Source organism: Chiloscyllium punctatum, chromosome 22, assembly GCF_047496795.1.
Source record: "Chiloscyllium punctatum isolate Juve2018m chromosome 22, sChiPun1.3, whole genome shotgun sequence".
NCBI classification, from domain to species: Eukaryota; Metazoa; Chordata; class Chondrichthyes; order Orectolobiformes; family Hemiscylliidae; genus Chiloscyllium; species Chiloscyllium punctatum.
Window position 1 is genome coordinate 55,455,654 of NC_092760.1, and position 19,645 is coordinate 55,475,298.

General features: G+C 41.5%; 1 protein-coding gene across 1 annotated transcript in view; it reads left to right on the forward strand.

Annotated features, from left to right (window-relative positions):
• Positions 1–19,645, forward strand: part of LOC140493662 (protein inscuteable homolog) — a 422,044-nt gene that overhangs the window by 120,518 nt on the left and 281,881 nt on the right. Inside the window, exon 2 of the mRNA XM_072592362.1 lies at positions 8,434–8,521. Coding sequence (XP_072448463.1) covers positions 8,469–8,521 — 53 coding nt within the window. The 5' untranslated portion in view covers positions 8,434–8,468. The remainder of the gene's footprint in view (positions 1–8,433; positions 8,522–19,645) is intronic.

Genomic DNA, 19,645 nt, shown 5'->3' on the forward strand with positions numbered 1-19,645 from the left:
CAAGAGGAATGGGTCTGAGGTCCCCTGCCATTGTAAGTTTTTGCTTTATGTCAATGAACTAAAACCAACCAATGTCCTTAAATATATGAAAGAAAATAAATAAAAAAATAAACTTTACCTTACAGAGTCCTTTTTCTTCTGGTTAGAAGAGGGTGGGTGGGAGAGAGATACTACACGTGTAGTATCTCTGGTTTAACTGCTGTCCAAATTTATACTAAGTCCTTACCCTCCTGGCAACCTCCTTGCCTCTAACATCACCTCCGCTCTGTCACCTGGTGCTCCCAGACAGGAATAAAAAAAGCTAAAACAGTACGTGAGGCTCAATGAAAACGATGTTTCCTTATGTGCTTATGACCATTTGGTTGTAATATTTCCATGTTGAGGACACAGCTTCACTAACACCTAAGCAAACCCTTTGTCAAAACTTCTTTGTGCAAGAGTTCTCCCCCTGCTCCACAGATCATTTCACATCCCTCCAACATTCCACCTCTAATTGGACACCCCCGCCTGGACAATTTCCTGCTCTTGATCTTTTCATTGACAATTGTTGACAGGACATTGGCCACCTTAATTTCTCTGCCCTTCGCTCCCTTAAGTCCAACCCCAACCTTGCCATCAAACCTGCTGACAAAGGGGGTGCTGTTGTCGGTCTGGCGTACTGATCTCTACCTCGCAGAGGCTGAGCGCCAACTCTCAGATACTTCCGCTGACCTCCCCCTGGAGCATGACCACACCACTGAGCATCAAGCCATTGTCTCCAACACCGTGACTGACCTCATTTCCTCCGGATGCCTCCCCCCAACAGCTTCCAACCTCATAGTCTCCCAACCCTGGACAGCCCGCTTCTACCTACTCCCCAAAATCCACAAGAAGGACTGTCCCGGCAGGCCCATTGTGTCAGCATGCTCCTGCCCCACTGAACTTATTTCCTCCTACCTTGACTCCATCCTTGCTCCTCTGGTTCCTCCCTCCTCACCTACATCCGGGATTCCTCTGATGCCCTGCAACACATTGACAGCTTTCAATTCACAGTCCCTAACCACCTTCTATTCACCATGGATGTGCAATCTCTTTACACCTCCATCCCACACTAAGACGGCTTGAAAGCTTTTCGCTTCTTTCCAGAAAAGAGGCCTGAACAATTTCCATCCACCACCACTCTCCTCCGCCTGGCAGAACTTGTTCTCTCTCTCAGCAATTTTTCCTTTGACTCATCCTATTTTCTCCAAATCAAAGGTGTAGCAATGGGTACCCGCATGGGTCCTAGCTATGCCTGCCTTTTCATGGGCTATGTGGAACATTTCTTGTTCCAGGCCTATGCGGGTGCCCTTCCACAACTGCTTTATCGTTACATCGATGACTATTTCAGTGCGGCTTCATGCTCTTGTCCTGACCTTGAAAAATTCATTAACTTCGCTTCCAGTTTCCATCCCTCCATCACCTTCACCTGGTCCATCTCCGACACTTGCCTTCCTTTCCTTGACCTTTCTGTCTCCAGTTCCAGCAATAGTCTATCCACTAATATCCATTACAAGCCCACTGACTCCCACAGCTATCTGGACTACAGCTCTTCTCACCCTACGTCCTGTAAGGACTCTATCCCTTTCTCTCAGCTCTTTCGCCTCCACCGCATTTGTTCTGATGAGGCCACTTTCCAAAGTTGTGCTCTTAATATGTGGTCCTTCTTCTCCAACCGTGGCTTCCCACCTACAGTTGCTGACAGGGCTCTCGACAGCCTGCGGTCCATCTCCTGCGCCATGACCCTCACCCCCTCCCTCCCCTCCCAGAACAAGGATAGGGTCCCTCTTGTTCTCACTTTTCACCCCACCAGCCTTCACATGCAAAGAATAATCCTCTGCCATTTTCACCAACTCCAACACAACGCCACCAATAAACACATCTTCCCTTCCCTCCCCCGTCTGCATTCAGCAGAGATCGTTCCCTCCGGGACAACCTAGTCCACTCCTCCATCACACCTAACACCTCTCCCATCGCACACAGCACCGTCCCATCACACCTAACACCTCTCCCATCACACACGGCACCTTCCCATCACACCTAATACCTCTCCCATCGCACACGGCACCTTCCCATCACACCTAACACCTCTCCCATCACACACGGCACCTTCCCATCACCCCTAGCAACTCTCCCATCACATCTAACACCTCTCCCATCATACACGGCATCTTCCCATCACACCTAACATCTCTCCCATCATACACGGCACCTTCCCATCACACCTAACACCTCTCCCATCACACACGGCACCTTCCCATCACACCTAACACCTCTCCCATCGCACACGGCACCTTCCCATCACCCCTAGCACCTCTCCCATCACACCTAACACCTCTCCCATCATACACGGCATCTTCCCATCACACCTAACATCTCTCCCATCATACACGGCACCTTCCCATCACACCTAACACCTCTCCCATCACACATGGCACCTTTCCATCACACCTAACACCTCTCCCATCGCACACGGCACCTTCCCATCATACCTAACACCTCTCCCATCACACACGGCACCTTCCCATCACCCCTAGCAACTCTCCCATCACACCTAACACCTCTCCCATCATACACGGCATCTTCCCATCACACCTAACACCTCTCCCATCATACACGGCACCTTCCCATCACACCTAACACCTCTCCCATCACACACGGCACCTTCCCATCACCCCTAGCACCTCTCCCATCACACCTAACACCTCTCCCATCACACACGGCACCTTCCCATCACACCTAACACCTCTCCCATCGCACACGGCACCTTCCCATCACACCTAACACCTCTCCCATCACACACGGCACCTTCCCATCACCCCTAGCAACTCTCCCATCACATCTAACACCTCTCCCATCATACACGGCATCTTCCCATCACACCTAACATCTCTCCCATCATACACGGCACCTTCCCATCACACCTAACACCTCTCCCATCACACACGGCACCTTCCCATCACACCTAACACCTCTCCCATCGCACACGGCACCTTCCCATCACCCCTAGCACCTCTCCCATCACACCTAACACCTCTCCCATCATACACGGCATCTTCCCATCACACCTAACATCTCTCCCATCATACACGGCACCTTCCCATCACACCTAACACCTCTCCCATCACACATGGCACCTTTCCATCACACCTAACACCTCTCCCATCGCACACGGCACCTTCCCATCACACCTAACACCTCTCCCATCACACACGGCACCTTCCCATCACCCCTAGCAACTCTCCCATCACACCTAACACCTCTCCCATCATACACGGCATCTTCCCATCACACCTAACACCTCTCCCATCATACACGGCACCTTCCCATCACACCTAACACCTCTCCCATCACACACGGCACCTTCCCATCACCCCTAGCACCTCTCCCATCACACCTAACACCTCTCCCATCATACACAGCATCTTCCCATCACACCTAACACCTCTCCCATCACACACGGCAGCTTCCCATCACCCCTAGCAACTCTCCCATCACCCCTAACACCTTCCCATCACATCTAACACCTCTCCCATCACACACGGCACCCTCCCATCACACCTAACACCTCTCCCATCACACACGGCACCTTCCCATCACATCTAACACCTCTCCCATCACACATGGCACCTTCCCATCACACCTAACACCTCTCCCATCACACACGGCACCTTCCCATCACACCTAACACCTCTCCCATCACACACGGCACCTTCCCATCACACCTAACACCTCTCCCATCACACACGGCACCTTCCCATCACAACTAACACCTCTCCCATCACACACGGCAATCGCAGAAGGTGCAACACCTACCCCTTTACCTCTTCCATGCTCACCATCCAAGGCTCCAGACACTCATTTCAGATTAAACAGCATTTCACTTGTAACCTGTATTAAACTCCTTCATTGACTTAGGCCCCAAACTTGGAATTACTTCCCTAAGTCTAGGTGCCTAAACTTCTCTGTCCTTTTTACAACAGTCTTTAAATCCTAACTCTTTTAATTGTTTGCTCTAATATCTTCTGGTATAGCTCAGTGCCAGATTTGTATGACAACTTGTGAAGTGTTATGAGACACTGTAATCTGTTAATGGTGCTTTACTCATGCAAGTTATTGTTACTACCAAATTTGGGCACTTTACATGTGCAGCATTGTATGAAAAAACCTTCATTGCTGAAAAAATCTACAATAAATTGATATGTTTTAGAATTAGGCAACAAGTTACTCGAGCTCAACAAAATGACAAACCAAATCAATGATGTATCTGAATTTTAAATCAAAGCAAGTATGTTGGAGGGGCTTGCGAAAGTGAAATTACATTTATTATTATATCTCCTTGGAGTAAAGCAAAGCATATCACATCACAACTGGAGAGCAGGCTTATAAATATATATACCCAAGGTATATTTTTATGTATCTTATGAAAGCATTTTGCAGAACTGGTTTCCAAGTTATGCCAGCATGATACACCTTGTTATTTCAATGATCAGTTCTTAAAATTTAAATTTAGTTTCCAATAAACCTCCTCATGCTGTAAAGTTAAAAAAAATCATTTCACAAATGATGCCCTCTGAACACTTGGGTTCTGGCTACACATGAGTCACACCTTCTCGAATGATAATGCCATTACAAATAAGCTAAATGAGGCAGTCAATATGCACTCTCAGGAAATATGTCTGACTTGTATCTCATTTTATTTTATACACAAAACATGAAATTACAATAATCAGCATCAGAATAATTAACTGCATTTTGTTTTCTAAAGGATGAATTGTTGATGCTGAATCCTTCTTTAGAACATGTTATGTAAAGCCAACTTAATTAAAGAAGGTGCTAATTGGCCAACATGCTGCATTCCTAATTGGAGAGAATTTGAGTCTGCATGGCCTTTAACAATGATATTAGTTTAGTCTCTAAATCTTTCAGGGAATGTAATTTTAATATTTCCATTGGACTCAGCAAAAGGCTATGGACTTCTTGGCTGTACCTGAAATTAGTGTCTTAACAATATGAAATGATTCCTTTCATGATACAAGGAAAGTATAAGTTTCATTCCTTTTCTCGGTTATTGTCTGAGGCTGAACGGAACTAACTGCAAACATCACATTTTGTTTGACCTTGAAACGTCTGCCTACTCCCACCTTTGCAGCCTCACATTCACCAAGGCTCCTTAGATAGCACTTTCCAAGGCCACAATCACTTCCATCTAGTAGGACAAAGACACCACCTGTAAGTTCCCCTCTAAGCCATTCCCACTGTCCTGACTTGGAAATAAATCGCTTCACTGTTGCTAGAATTTCCTCCCTTAGGACACTGTGGATCAACTTATAGCAGTGGACTGCAGTGGTTCAAGAAGGCAGCTCTCACGACCTTCTCACGGGCAACTAGGAATGAGTAATAAATGCTGGCTAGCCAATGAAATCTATGTCCCATGAATAAATAAAAAAAAGTTGCCATCCTTGCTTAGCTCATCAGCTGCTCAAACCCTCATCCATGTCTTTGTCACCTCTGGATTTAACTAATTAAATGCTGTCTTGACATTCCATCGTCCACTTCCATTCATCACCTTAACCTTCCACCTACCGCATTTCCAACGCCCCTCCCCCAAGTCCCTCCTCCCTATCTTTTATCTTAGCCTGCTTGGCACACTTTCCTCATTCCTGAAGAAGGGCTCATGCCTGAAATGTTGATTCTCCTGCTCCTTGGATGCTGCCTGACCTGCTGCGCTTTTCCAGCAACACATTTTCAGCTCTAATATATGGATTGCCTTGTTGTTTGATTTCACAGAGCAAACTAACTCCACAGCCTTCATTCAATGCTGGGGATTAGGCATATGATTTATGAGTCCAAACTGTTCTCTTCTGGTTCAAAACTATTTGCAAAGTTCTGCATTCCCAACCAGGGAATGTTTTAGTACATGGAGTATGGCATCTATCCATTGAGTCTTCAGAAGAATAGTGGAAGAATAGTGAATGCCACTTGCAAAGATTTGTCAAACACTTCTGGAATTTCTTAAAGGTGTGAGTATTACTAAATAAAATCCTAAAAAGGGCTGGCAGCTTTTTGATTTTAAAAATGGGGTTAGAATGTACAAAAACTTATGAACAGTTTGTTGGACTCCAGTTTTAGTAGTGTATTGTTTCTTGTAATTGAGAAGACAATAAAGTTGCAAAGAGATTATAACACAGAGGAAGCCAGAATGATGCTGTACATTTAATGGTTTGGTTCCCGGAATAAGAAATTGTGGTTATTAGGACAAATGTGATGTGCTCAGACTATTTCCACTGAAGGAGCTAAAGCTAAGAAAAAAATACTTAAAATCTTTCAATTTTATATAATAAAATATAATAGGGCGAATAAAGAAAAAAACCTGAATGGGTAGTTTTATGATGAAAGGTCTTTTTTACTTCATTCATGGGATGTGAGCATCATTGCCTGGGCCAGCATTTATTAGCCATCCCTAGTTACCCTTGAGGTGATGGTGACCTGCCACCTTGAACTGCTGTAATTCATTTAATTTTGTTAGAGAGTGTTCCAGGATTTTGACCCAGCAATACTGAAGAAACTATTTCTAAGTCAGGACAGTGAATGGCTTGGAGGGGAACCTGGAGGTGGTTTTTTTCATGTATCTATTGCCCTTGTCTTTCTACATGGTCCTGGTCATGGGGTTGGATGGTACTGTCAAAGGATCTTTGGTGAATTTCTCTGCAATTTGTCTTGGATGGTACACACTGCTGCTATTGAGCCCAGGTGATGAGTATTTTGTAGTTATGGTGCCAATCAAGCAGGATGCTTTGTTCTGGATGGTGTCAAGAAATATCACTTTTGTTGTACCTGCACTCACTCATCCAGGCAAGTGAGGAGTATTCACTCATCCAAAAACCTCTCCCCTGACATGTGTTTTCTATATAATGAATGGATTCTGGGGAGGAAGGAGATGAATTAGTCGCTACAGGATTCCTAGCCTCTGACCTGCTCTTGTCGCCACAGTATTTATATGACTAGTCCAGTTTTGTTTTTGGTCAATGGAAATCCTCAGGAAGTTGGCATGCTAACTAAGGAAAAAAAAACTAATGAAACTGGTAAAAGTAGCAGTGGCTGTACAAGGTGTTTGGGTCGAAAAAGGTTACCAGTGATGAGTGCATTAATTCCATTAATATAATGATAATGTTATAACTTGGGTGGAGGATAGCTCTACACCTCAAAGAAGAAAGACCTACCATCCAGATCTCATTATTCCAGTAACAACATCATTTCATACCAATGAAATTTGTACCTGATTGTTATCATACAATAAGCTACATCTTGTGTAAGAATCTGCTAGACTACTTTTCTTGTACCACACTGGATAAAGCAAGCCCGATCGATCCCAATCTAGAAGAATGGTGGTAGCAAGTTTACCTTATGGTGAATTATATGACATTGTGAGCAGAGTGTGGAGTGGAATTTGATTTAGCTGTACCACAGAGGATAAACAGCAATGCTAATTCCAGTGAGTCCAGAATAATTTTCTGTATAAGGTAATGTTTCTAAAGGGGTTATTGTTTATTTTACATTGGCTCCACCCATTCTGCTGCTGTCTCACACAGTCTGTAGGTAGAAATAAGACATTCCAGTTTTCAGAAGGAGTAGATGTATCTGTAACAGCTCCCTAGTTATTACACCTGGGTAAATTTATTATTATTACTACTATCATATGGTAAATCTCCTTGTTATCTAAGAACAGTGCTTTTTCGACACACACTCTATGGTATAATGACTAGAACCGTAGATTCTGTATTCCATTGCCATGTATTCTGTATCCCATAAAAATTAGGCACCTAATTCTCTATCGAAGATGTTCATGGAATTGCCCTGTAATATCGATAACTTCTTGCAAATCAGTAATGTTCCCCCCCCCACCCCCGATCTGATTCTAAGTCCATCAATCAGGCACTTTAGTATCTTTGAATGGGGACAGAGGGTCTATGGGCTCCAGAAAGCAACGCTAACCAGGTTGGTTCACATGATGGGTCCCCACTTGGCACTGGGTGAATATGAGTCATAGGAGGATGAAGCCGTTAAGTGGGCATTAATTTCTTATGTAAGGATCTCAGTTGCCAACATGATGCATTGGGTCTTCTTGCCATGCACTTGGGGCAGTGACAGGAAGGTCTAGGACCCTCACTAGTACCCTCCATTATGGCATTAAATTCCACCCAATACGTTAGCAGTGAAATGTCATTCCATTTCATTGTAATTCTAAAATAATGTACTATCCCTTCAAAATGTTTTAATAGTCAACAGCGAGTATTTATGAGTGAAAACATGCAATAGCTTCGTATACTGGTAACTCCAACAGATTACTGAAGTTGATTAGCAGTGATTCTTCATGGAATTGTTAATAATGGCACAAAACAAATTCTGTTTTAGAAATTGTGAATGTTACCTGCAGCGGATTGTTGAACATGGCTTCTGGAGGTGGCAGTCTTTTTGAATCTCTCTCATCATCTGTGCAGCGGTAAGTACTGGGCTCATTCTGTTAATTAATTGCTTTGATGTACAACAAGTTGCTGGCTCAAAATGAATTCTGATGCAATATATGAGAAAAAGCTTTCATGGCAATGTGCCGGAAATGCACTGGTGTCAGCAGTATTCAGAAACATGTCTGAAACGTTCAAGCAGTTTGAAGCATTGTGACCTTAGCTTGACACAAACTGCTGCTTTATCAAGTTTGATCTTAATCTATTAAGAGACCATTAACTGTTTTGTTGAACATTTTTGTTCAAATTGGATGTTAGAGCACTTATCTTAAAATAAACGCAATATTTTGTCAATGTAGTCATGTACAAACAAAGATAATCAGGGTGAATTTAATAGGAGCTGATATTCATAAGCTATTGGCTGAAGTTGACACTGTTTCGTACAAGAAACGTCACACCATCATATTATGGTCATTACATTTTCTTTGCATTTATTTTGAAGTGCTGGTCTTACACAATAACTGTTATAACAGTACATTGCTGTTCCTCATTTGGTTCTGTCAGCAAGTACGTTAACCAATTGTTTTCGTATCTTCATATTCATTACTTGGAGTGGACTGAGCAGACATTGAACATTCCTTAGCAATAACCATCAGACATTATTTGATAGAATCACTAATTCCTAGATGGTGGAAGGGATTAATCAACTTCCATAACCCAATCAATGCTCAATTTGGTTGTCCATATGTCTTCATTGGATGCCAACCCAGAAGTCTTAGCCAAAGCTTTTGTCTCCATGACTAGGAATGTCTGGAGCATGGTTTGGAACCTGTACCCTTATTTTAGAGGAAGGAATGCTAATTCTAAGCCAAAGGCTTGATGCCACTGCTCGGTGAGGCACTGAATCTCTCAGACCAGGATGTCTCAATTCAGGTATTTCAACTCAGTTGAATTGAATGATCAATTGTAGCCACTTTGATGTTTGAATATAGTGATTGACTTCAGTGTTCTAGGTGTAGGAAGGATGAGGAAAAGGTTGCATTCCCAAACTGGATGACCTTCCTCTGGAATAATAAGTACTTCCTTTGGAAATTGTATGTGCGTGCAAAGTATGGGAACAGAGTGTTATACTGTGCATGTATTTTAGTAAAGAAACTGCCTTAACATTAGAATTGATTGTTTTCATGGGTTAGTTCCAAGGATGCAATGTTTCTTTGCTGCTCTAAATGCTGTGAAGAGAATCTATCATTTTACTCAAGAAGTAGAAGAAAGATGATTTATTATATGTCTGTGAGGGATAATCAGGCTTTGATAGATTTTGAATTAGAATTACATAAATCTACAGTACAGTGAGATCCCTTTGACCCATTGCTTTTGACCAATGCAGGCTAAAATACCTAATTATTCGAATCTCATTTTCAGCACTTGACCCTAACCTTTTATGCCTTGGCATTGTAAATGTACATCAAAATACTTCTTAAATGTTATGAGGTTTTCTGCTTCGATCATCCTTACAAGCATTGAGTTCCAGACTCCCACCCGTCTCTTCACATCCGCTCTATATCACCTGCCGCTTCCATTACACCTATGGTGCCTGGTCATTGATCCCTCCACTCAGGAGAACCATTCTTGCCTGCCTGCCATACCTCTGCCCCTTGTAATTTTATACATGTCAAACATGTCCCCTCTCAGTATCATCTGCTCCAAGGAAGACAACCCCAGTCTATTCATAAATCAAACTCTCCAGTCCAGGTAACATCCTGGGAAATCTCCTCTGCACCTTCTCCAGTGCTATTACATCCCTCCTATAACATGGATTCTAGAACAGCACACAGAACTCTGGCTGTGGACTAACCAATGTTTTATACATTTCTAGCATAACCTTCCTGCTGTGAAACTTTGTCTCTTGGCTAGTGAAGACAAGTATCCCATGTGTCAAAAAGTGTGGCGCTGGAAAAGCACAGCCGAGGAGCACTCGAGGAGCAGGAGAGTTGACATTTCGAACATAAGCTCTTCATCAGGCATACTTATGCTTGAAATGTCAGCTCTCCTGCTCCTCAGATGCTGCTTGTTTGGCTGTGCTTTTTCAGCGTCACGCTCTTCGACTCGGTTCTCCAGCATCTCCAGTCCTCATTCTCTCCAAGTAGCCCATATGAACTCTTAACCACATTATCTACCAGGCCTACTACCTTAAAGGACATGCACACTGAGATCCCTCTGATCTTTGGTACTTCACAGGGTCATACTGGTCATCATGTATTCCTTTGTCTTGTTTGTCCTACCCAGGGTCATGACCTTACAATTATCTGGACTGAGTTCCATTTGCTACTGATCATCCCTTCTATCCAGCTCATTTATATCCTCTTATACTGTAAGGCTGTCCTCCTCACAATTTATTACACCATCAATTTTTATATCATCCACAAACTTACAGGTCAACTCTCCTATATACAAATCTAAATCATTTATCTATACCACAAACAGCAAAGGGCCCAACACTGATCCCTGAAGAAACTTGATTGAGTTTTTTGATGAAGTAACAAAGAAGATTGATGAGGACAGAGCAGTGGATGTGATCTATATGGACTTCAGTAAGGCGTTCGACAAGGTTCCCTATGGGAGACTGATTAGCAAGGTTAGATCTCATGGAAAATAGGGAGAACTAGCCATTTGGATACAGAACTTGTTCAAAGGTAGAAGACAGAGGGTGGTGGTGGTGGGTTGTTTTTCAGACTGGAGGCCTGTGACCAGTGGAGTGCCACAAGGATCGATGCTGGGCCCTTTACTTTTTGTCATGGAGTTTAATTCAGATAAATGTGAGGTGCTGCATTTTGCGAAAGCAAATCTTAGCAGGACTTATACACTTAATGGTAAGGTCCTAGGGAGTGTTGCTGAACAAAGAGACCTTGGAGTGCAGGTTCATAGCTCATTGAATGTGGAGTCGCAGTTAGATAGGATAGTGAAGAAGGCATTTGGTATGCTTTCCTTTATTGGTCAGAATATTGAGTACAGGAGTTGGGAGGTCATGTTTTTTTAGATTAGATTACTTACAGAGTGGAAACAGGCCCTTCGGCCCAACAAGTCCACACCGCCCCGCCGAAGCGCAACCCACCCATACCCCTACATTTACCCCTTACCTAACACTACGGGCAATTTAGCATAGCCAATTCACCTGACCTGCACATCTTTTGGACTGTGGGAGGAAACCGGAGCACCCGGAGGAAACCCACGCAGACACGGGGAGGATGTGCAAACTCCACACAGTTAGTCGCCTGAGGCGGGAAATGAACCTGGGTCTCTGGCGCTGTGAGCAGCAGTGCTAACCACTGTGCCACCGTGCCGCCCACAAAATCTAATAATTCTATTAGATTTACAATTGTGCTGGAAATGGATAGACCAGATCTAAAAGTGTGACTGTACAGGACATTGATTAGGCCACTGTTGGAATATTGCGTGCAATTCTGATCGCCTTTGTATCGGAAAGATGTTGTGAAATGTGAAAGGGTTCAGAAAAGATTTACAAGGATGTCGCCAGGGTTGGAAGATTTGAACTACGGGGAGAGGCTGGGGCTGTTTTCCCTGGAGCGTCAGAGGTTAAGGGGTGACCTTATAGAGGTTTACAAAATTATGAGGGGCATGAATAGGGTAAATAGACAAGTCTTTTCCCTAGGGTCGGGGAGTCCAGAACTAGAGCATAGGTTTAGGGTGAGAGGGGAAAGATATAAAAGAGACCTGGGGCAACTTTTTCATGTAGAGGGTGGTACGTGTATGGAATGAGCTGCCAGAAGAAGTGGTGGAGGCTGGTACAATTGCAACATTTAAGGGGCATTTGGATGGGTATATGAATAGGGAGAGTTTGGAGGGATATGGGCCGGGTGCTGGCAGGTGGGACTAGTTTGCGTTGGCATGGACGGGTTAGACCAAAGGGTCTGTTTCCATGCTGGACATCTCTACGACTCTGACTCTAAGGCTTCTAGTCACAAAAACACTCCTCCTTAACATTACTCTCTGCTCCCTGTCATTCAGCCAATTCTGGATCCAATTACCCAAATTTCCTTGGTCCCATGCATGCCTGTATGCGTTTTGTCATCAAGTGGCTGAAGAACAGAATATAACTGATCAAGTGCTGGATCGCGGTGAGGAGAGTAAGCATGATGTGTAGGAAAGGACTATCAAGCCTAAAGACCATCAAGCGTTCCTAGATTAGGAATTTGGGTTGTATTGCTTGCATAGGGGTATAATGAATGAAAGAATGCAACAATTGTATAATGTGAACTTTTCCAAAAAGGAAGAAGGAACAAGACAAGAGCGTACTCAATAAATGTCAAGACACTAGGAAATTCAGAGGATAGGTGCTTGTCTACAGATCTCTGAAGATGGCAGTATAGTTTAAAGGGTAGTTAAGAAAGCACAGGGATACTTGCCTTCCTGAGTCATAGATTGAAAGAGCAGGGAGGTCATGTCAGAGCTGTGCAGAAATTTGCTTAGGCTACAGCTGGAATATTGTGTACAATTCTGGTCACCACATTATAGGAAGAATGTGATTACACTGGAGGAGTGTAAAAAACTCTACCAGAGGTTGCTTTGGATGGAGCAATTTAGTTATGAAGAAAGGCTGGATAAGCTCTGATTGTTTTATTTCGAGCAGAGAAGGTTGAGAGTGACCCTGTTATTATCTATGAGGGACATGGACAGGATGAATAGGAAGCAGCTGATCCCCTTAGCTTTAAGGTGTATAACAACTGGACATTATTTTAAATGTGAAAGACAGGAGGTTTAGAGGGGATTTGAGGAGAACATTTTTACCTAGAGAGTGGTGAGCGTCTGGAATGCATAGCCAGGGAGAGTGGTTGAGGTGGGAAACCTCACAACCTTTATAAAGTACTTGGATGAGTACTTGAAGTGTCAAAACATTCATGGCTATAGGCCTAGTATTAGAAAGTGGGACTAGTGTAGGTAGTAGTTTAATTTTGGTGTACAGACTTGATTTGCTGGAGGGCATCATTTGTAGTGTATGTGCAATGAATGTGCAAGAAAAGCTACTTGGAAGTTTTTAAACAGGGGTTAAATGTTTTGGATGATGGGCATGAACTGGCAGAATGACATAAAACAGTGGAAAATAACAAAATGCAGTGTGGCTTCTAGCAGTGGGACTGAGAGCAACTGTTATATTAGAAAATGATCAAATACAGGAGAAAATCTCCAACTGTGTGAGAGAGGAATCTTACAGGTGTAGACCAGAAATATATCAAATTACAAATAGAGGTTGCAGTTTTATTAGATTACACCATGACATAAGGGTTACAGAACAAAATCATGATAGAAGTAGAAGCACAATTATTCATCACTCAGAAATTTTAGTGGCTACTAGTAAATTCCAGGTTAATAGGAGAGACAAAACAAATAGTATTGGAAGCTGGAAGTTCTGAAGTTCAATGCAGCCTTGATCTCAAAAATGGATGAGACACAGATCTTGCTTTTTGGGATTTTTAAGTCTAAACTGAAGCTATTTACTCAGGGTTTTGAAGAATATCTGACAATCTGGATATTACAATGTCCTCTTCTGCAGTAGGAAATATAATCCTGAAAATTCCTTTGGCCTGTACTTATGGCAATATGGATCAATGAAAATAAAAGCTGTTTTCCTGCAGGGAGATAGCTTTCAGAGAGAAATGCTTCTGAACATACCTAAGGAAGCAAATGATGAAGAAAAGAAACTGGAAACTAAACAAATGTGTTTGTTACATTTGAGGCTGTTGTGTTTTTTGGTGAGATCCGTTTGGTAAGAAATAGGTTGTGTTTAAAGAAAAGCAGGTCCTGAATTTTTTTTATTGTTATTGAATAGGGCAGCATGGTGGCACAGTGGCACAGTGATTAGCACTGCTTCCTCAGCGCCAGAGACCTGGGTTCAATTCCCGCCTCAGTCAACTGGCTGTGTGGAGTTTGCACATTCTCCTTGTGTCTGCGTGGGTTTCCTTCGGGTGCTCCGGTTTCCTCCCACAGTCCAAAAATGTGCAGGCTTTGTGAATTGGCCATGCTAAATTGCCTGTGGTGTTAGGTGAAGGGGTAAATGTAGGGGAATGGGTCTGGGTGGGTTGCTCTTCAGAGGGTCAGTGTGGACTTGTTGGGCCGAAGGGTCTGTTTCCATACTCTAAGTAATCTAATCTTATGATAATTGGATTGTTCAGGTTGTCATGACTTTTATAAAGCTCTTTTAGTTTAATTATATGATTACTTATGAAGCGATTCTGCAGAATTTGAAAAATATTATTAATGGGGTTAAAGAAGATTTTCAGATTAGGAGTTGCACTTGTGATGCTTTAAATACGGATGTTTAGATAATAATCAAAATCAATCTGAAGTAACTTCAATCAAGTAATCCTATTTAGAAAGTGTTTTCCCTTAGAGACTAATCATGCTATGTCATAACAAAAAAATTCCATCTAAAGAAGATACAAAGAAATTCTGGACTTTGATTGGTCAGTTGTGATATTTTTGATATTTTGATACAGTGATAAATACCCTAAAGCTGAACAAAACAAAGAGGAAAGTTTTTTTAAAAAGATGAACAGTTAAAATTTATATACTTGGATGACTCAGAAAACATGAAAATAGTCAGCTCCAATGATGTCTGACCCTGGAAAACAAAACATACTGGAGATGACAGAAGGACAGGCAGCATCCATGGAGAGAAAGCAAGCTAACATTTTGAGACTAGGTAAGTCCTCATCACATCTCATGTCAGCTCTCATGAAGGGTCACCTAGTCTCAATATGTTAGCTTGCTTTCTCTCCATGGATGCTGCCTGACCTGCTGTGATTGCAGCATTTTTTCTTTTCAATATAGGTTCCAGCCTCTGTAGTAATTTGCTCTTACAAGGAAATCTTCCTGATGGGATTTGAATTCAATTGGTTTCATAAAATCTTTGATAGGTGGAATTGAGAAATTATGTCTTTGAGCTGGAAAGTTAAAACAAAAAGAGTTGCTAAAGGTACTTCAATTGTGGAAAGACAGTTTTTGTGGAAGTAACAGATATGGGATTTTTGGTAGGTAAAGGTATTTAATGTTTATGGATCTAAGGCAGGCAGATGATCTAGTTGATTAAAGCAATGGTCTTGAGGGTCTAAATAGTCTATTCTTACTAAATAAGTAAGAATAGATAATATATCATATAAAATTTCTGAATTATCTTGCTGTGGTATGTGCTTTTACAATTTATTTTGATTTCAAATGCTACTTCAGTAAATATAATTTCTAATTGGAAAGTAAGGATATTCAGGTTTTCACAGCGCTGATACCTTACTGAACATATCAAATCTTAAGATACTGGAAAAGCCGCAAAGATCTTATTCCTGAAATACATCTAAATCTTATTTAATAGGGAGCATAAAATCGCATCTGTCCTTCAGGTGTCATGCTTCTTAAACTGCAATCTTCACTTAAGTAAAGATAGTTATAAATAGTTATATGAAGTAATGCACAGTCAATGGGCTCCCTGTATCCAAAGCAAGTATCTGGAGTCTCACATACTTTTTCCAAAAGTAAAGATGATTTTGATAGTTTGCATAAAATAAAACTTGTCATTGTTGTATTTATTTTAGTAATGTTAGGTATATAAAATATATTTGCAGAGAGGTTGCAGCAAACAGAAGTCATCAGATGAAAAAGCACATTTAATGGGAGAGAAAGGCAAGATGTCCCTGCAAATAATTCATCATAGTAGATGTATAAGATAATATTTTGTTCATCTTTAAAAAAAAGTCAATTTCTTCAATAGTGTTTGATAATGCTAACTTTAATCAGTTTAAACCATTAGAATATTTTGAATGTCAAATTATAAACCCGTGTTAGATTCATGTCAACTGTAACATAACTAAGTAGGTGTTTGCGAGCACACAACTTGAGGATTGCTGAAAAACACACTCTTTGTTGATTTTTTTATCTTGCATTCACAGAATCAGTTTGCAAGAATGCCAAAAGAAAAGTGAAACAACATTTATGTTGTAGGAGAAGAGAGGGCTGGCAAGTGGACTCTAATTGATAGGTGTTGCTGTGGAGAATATACAAGTTAGATAATGATTAGCTACCAATCAAGTTCTACTTAAATTTGAATCCAACTTGACTATCTCTTCTGGGTTTCCTATAAGTGAATCCCGAGAGCCCGATGATCAGACGTGTACTGCTTCTGATCAGTAGTCAGGCAACAAGTTGAGTTCACATAAGAGTCGGGGGGTAGCAGGTATGTGAGTGACAATGGGATAATAATAAAACTCTTTATATGAACCAGCTATTGTAATTTTGTATGCACCCCATATACATTTTTCTATCTTTCAAAGGATGAATTGATTATAAACTGTAGTATGACGAAGCCAATTGTAAACTAACAAGCTGATTTATTCAGCAAACAGCAGGTATGAACAGTTTACAGTGTCAATCAAATCTGCAGTTTCTGTTTGTAAATCCTGGATGGCTGGCAGTTATCCCTTCTAATTACACGCACAATGCTAAGTTTGAATTTGTGACTGAACTTCTTTACCTCAGACGGATGTGGCTTTGAGAACCACCATTTGAATTCATACTTGATTCAGATATAATCCCTGTTTTCAGAAACTTGTAAACTGTGTGGAATTAAACCTCACAACTGGATGAAATTTGGTGATTTTGGTTTCAGAATCATTTTCCTCTCCATTCATTGAATTGGATATTCCACATTTTATGAACAGATTGATGACAGGTTATGTATGAATAGCATCCTCTAATTTGATGTCAAAATCACACAAAATATTAAATGGTGAAAGTCTTTTCTCTGTTATCTATCCACCTAAACTATAAAGCTTCAAACATAAGGTGACAAGGGATAAATTTAAAAAAACTGAACTTTGCATACGGTGCACATCAGAAATCTGAGTTTGTCAACTAATTATTCATTATTTGCGATGGAAAGTAAACAGAAGCCATTACACCCATAATTTTCCATTGCAAATGAGGTTGTTACAACAAAATTGAGACAAATAATGCTAAAGTTAAGGCTAAGAATGATAAAAATACCAAAATCTTTATTTGAAATTGAAAGCAAAACTTGGTTTAAACAGGAACTGTAATGCTGTTTGCAAGCTCCAGATTAAAAAAAAAAATCAGATAAATACAGATTTTAATATTGTACCCATGGATTTTTAGAAAATAAAACTATTTACTGAATGTAATATTCTGTTCATTTTATAAAGGAATTGCTTTTCATGATATATACTGGCATGAACACCCATCCGTATCTCCCAAATAGCACCCAGAATGCAGTGAGAAAACTGAAACAAAAGCAGAACTTGCTGGAGAAACTCAGCAGGTTTGCCAGAATCTGTGAAGAAAAAGCAGAGTTTATGTTTCAAGTCCAGTTACTCAAGTTCTATTCTGCAATCCTTTGTTTCATTGTAATTAGAAAACTGTTGCTTTCATCCATCTTCACTTGCGAGTAATCATCCTTCATATCTCGAGTAGTAAAGACCTTCATCTTGGCAAATTGTGGCAAAATTTCACCAATGGTTTGCATGGGGTAGTAAGATCTCTCAAAGCTTTATTTAGTACTTTGAATCTCTGTATACTCTCAACTTTCCATGCTTTTATCACTGCTACTGTGCTGCTAATCTACTTTGTAGGAGTGGGCAATTTCTCAATGACTTCCTTGGTTTTCACCTCACCTATTTTGTCTTAAAGATTGAATGAGGGCAAGTGGAATTCTCCACAGCAAATGCTGAGTTGATCTCCCACTCGTTATTTTGAGATTCTATTCACCAGGGAGATATTCAAGTATCCAAGGCCATTGCACAAGATCCTTGTAAGATTTTAGGATCTGTCCATCAGCCAATGGCTTAGTTGCTATGAAATGCTGAAAATCTCTTTGATAATGTTTAGGATGACCAGTCCAACCTTTAGAATTGTTTCAGCTCAAATGAATAGTGTGGTACCACAAGGATCAATATTTGGGATCCAGCTGGTCGCCACATATCAATGGTTTGTATGTGAGGACCACATACAATATTTCCAAATTTGCAGACTATATAGTCTGAGCTCTGTGTGTTGTGAAAAAGATTTGAACAGCTTAGTGGGCAAAAACATGGCAGATGGAATATCATGTGATAAATTGTGAGGTTATCCACATAAGTATTTTGAATAAATATAAAGAGTATTTCTTGAGGGGTAAGTGTAGATCTATAAAAGAACCTAGCTGTCCTTGTCAGTAAATCATTAAAGGCTAACCTGCAGTTTCAGCAAGCTTTTAGGAAGGCTAATATGGGTGGCCTTTATTGAAAGAAGATTTGAATACAGCAGTGAAGGCTTGCTTCAATTGCACAGAAGCTTACTTAGACTGTGTTGTTGGAGTATTGCATTCGGTACTGATTCCCTTACCTAAAAAAGGGTATGCTTGCCAGAGACAGAATTTAGTGGAGGTTCTTTAGACTGACACTGGGGATGACAGGACTGTCCTATGAGGAGAGTTGAATTCAATTGGACCTGAATTCAAACAGATGATTTGATTGAAACCTTTAAATTTAACGGGGCTGTCCAGACAGCATGCAGGGAGGATGTCTTCCCTGGTTGGGGAGTCTAGAACCAGGGAACATAATCTCTGCATGTGGGCTATAGGCCACTTAGGACTGAAGTGAAAAGTTTCTTCACTGGAAGGACAGTGAACCTGTGGAATATTCTATGATAGAAGGAGGCCAGGTCCCTGAATATATTCAAGTGAGAGTTCGGTAAATTCTTAGATTTTACTTACTTACAGTATGGAAACAGGCCCTTCAGCCCAACAAGTCCACACTGACCCGCCAAAGCACAACCTACCCAGACCTATTCCCCTACACCTAACACTATGGGCAATTTAGCATGGCCAATTCACCTAACCTGCACATTTTTGGACTGTGGGAGGAAACCGGAGCACCCAGAGGAAACCCACGCAGACACGGGGAGAATGTGCAAACTCCGCACAGTCAGTTGCCTGAGGCGAGAATTGAACCCGGGTCTCTGGCACTGAGGCAGCAGTGCTAACCACTGTGCCACCGTACTGCTTCTACTTTCTATGTAGTATATCTATGATTAGACTGCTCCTGGACTACTGTTTGGAAGATATTTTCAGCATAGAGGGAGTGCATCAAGGGTTCACTAGACTT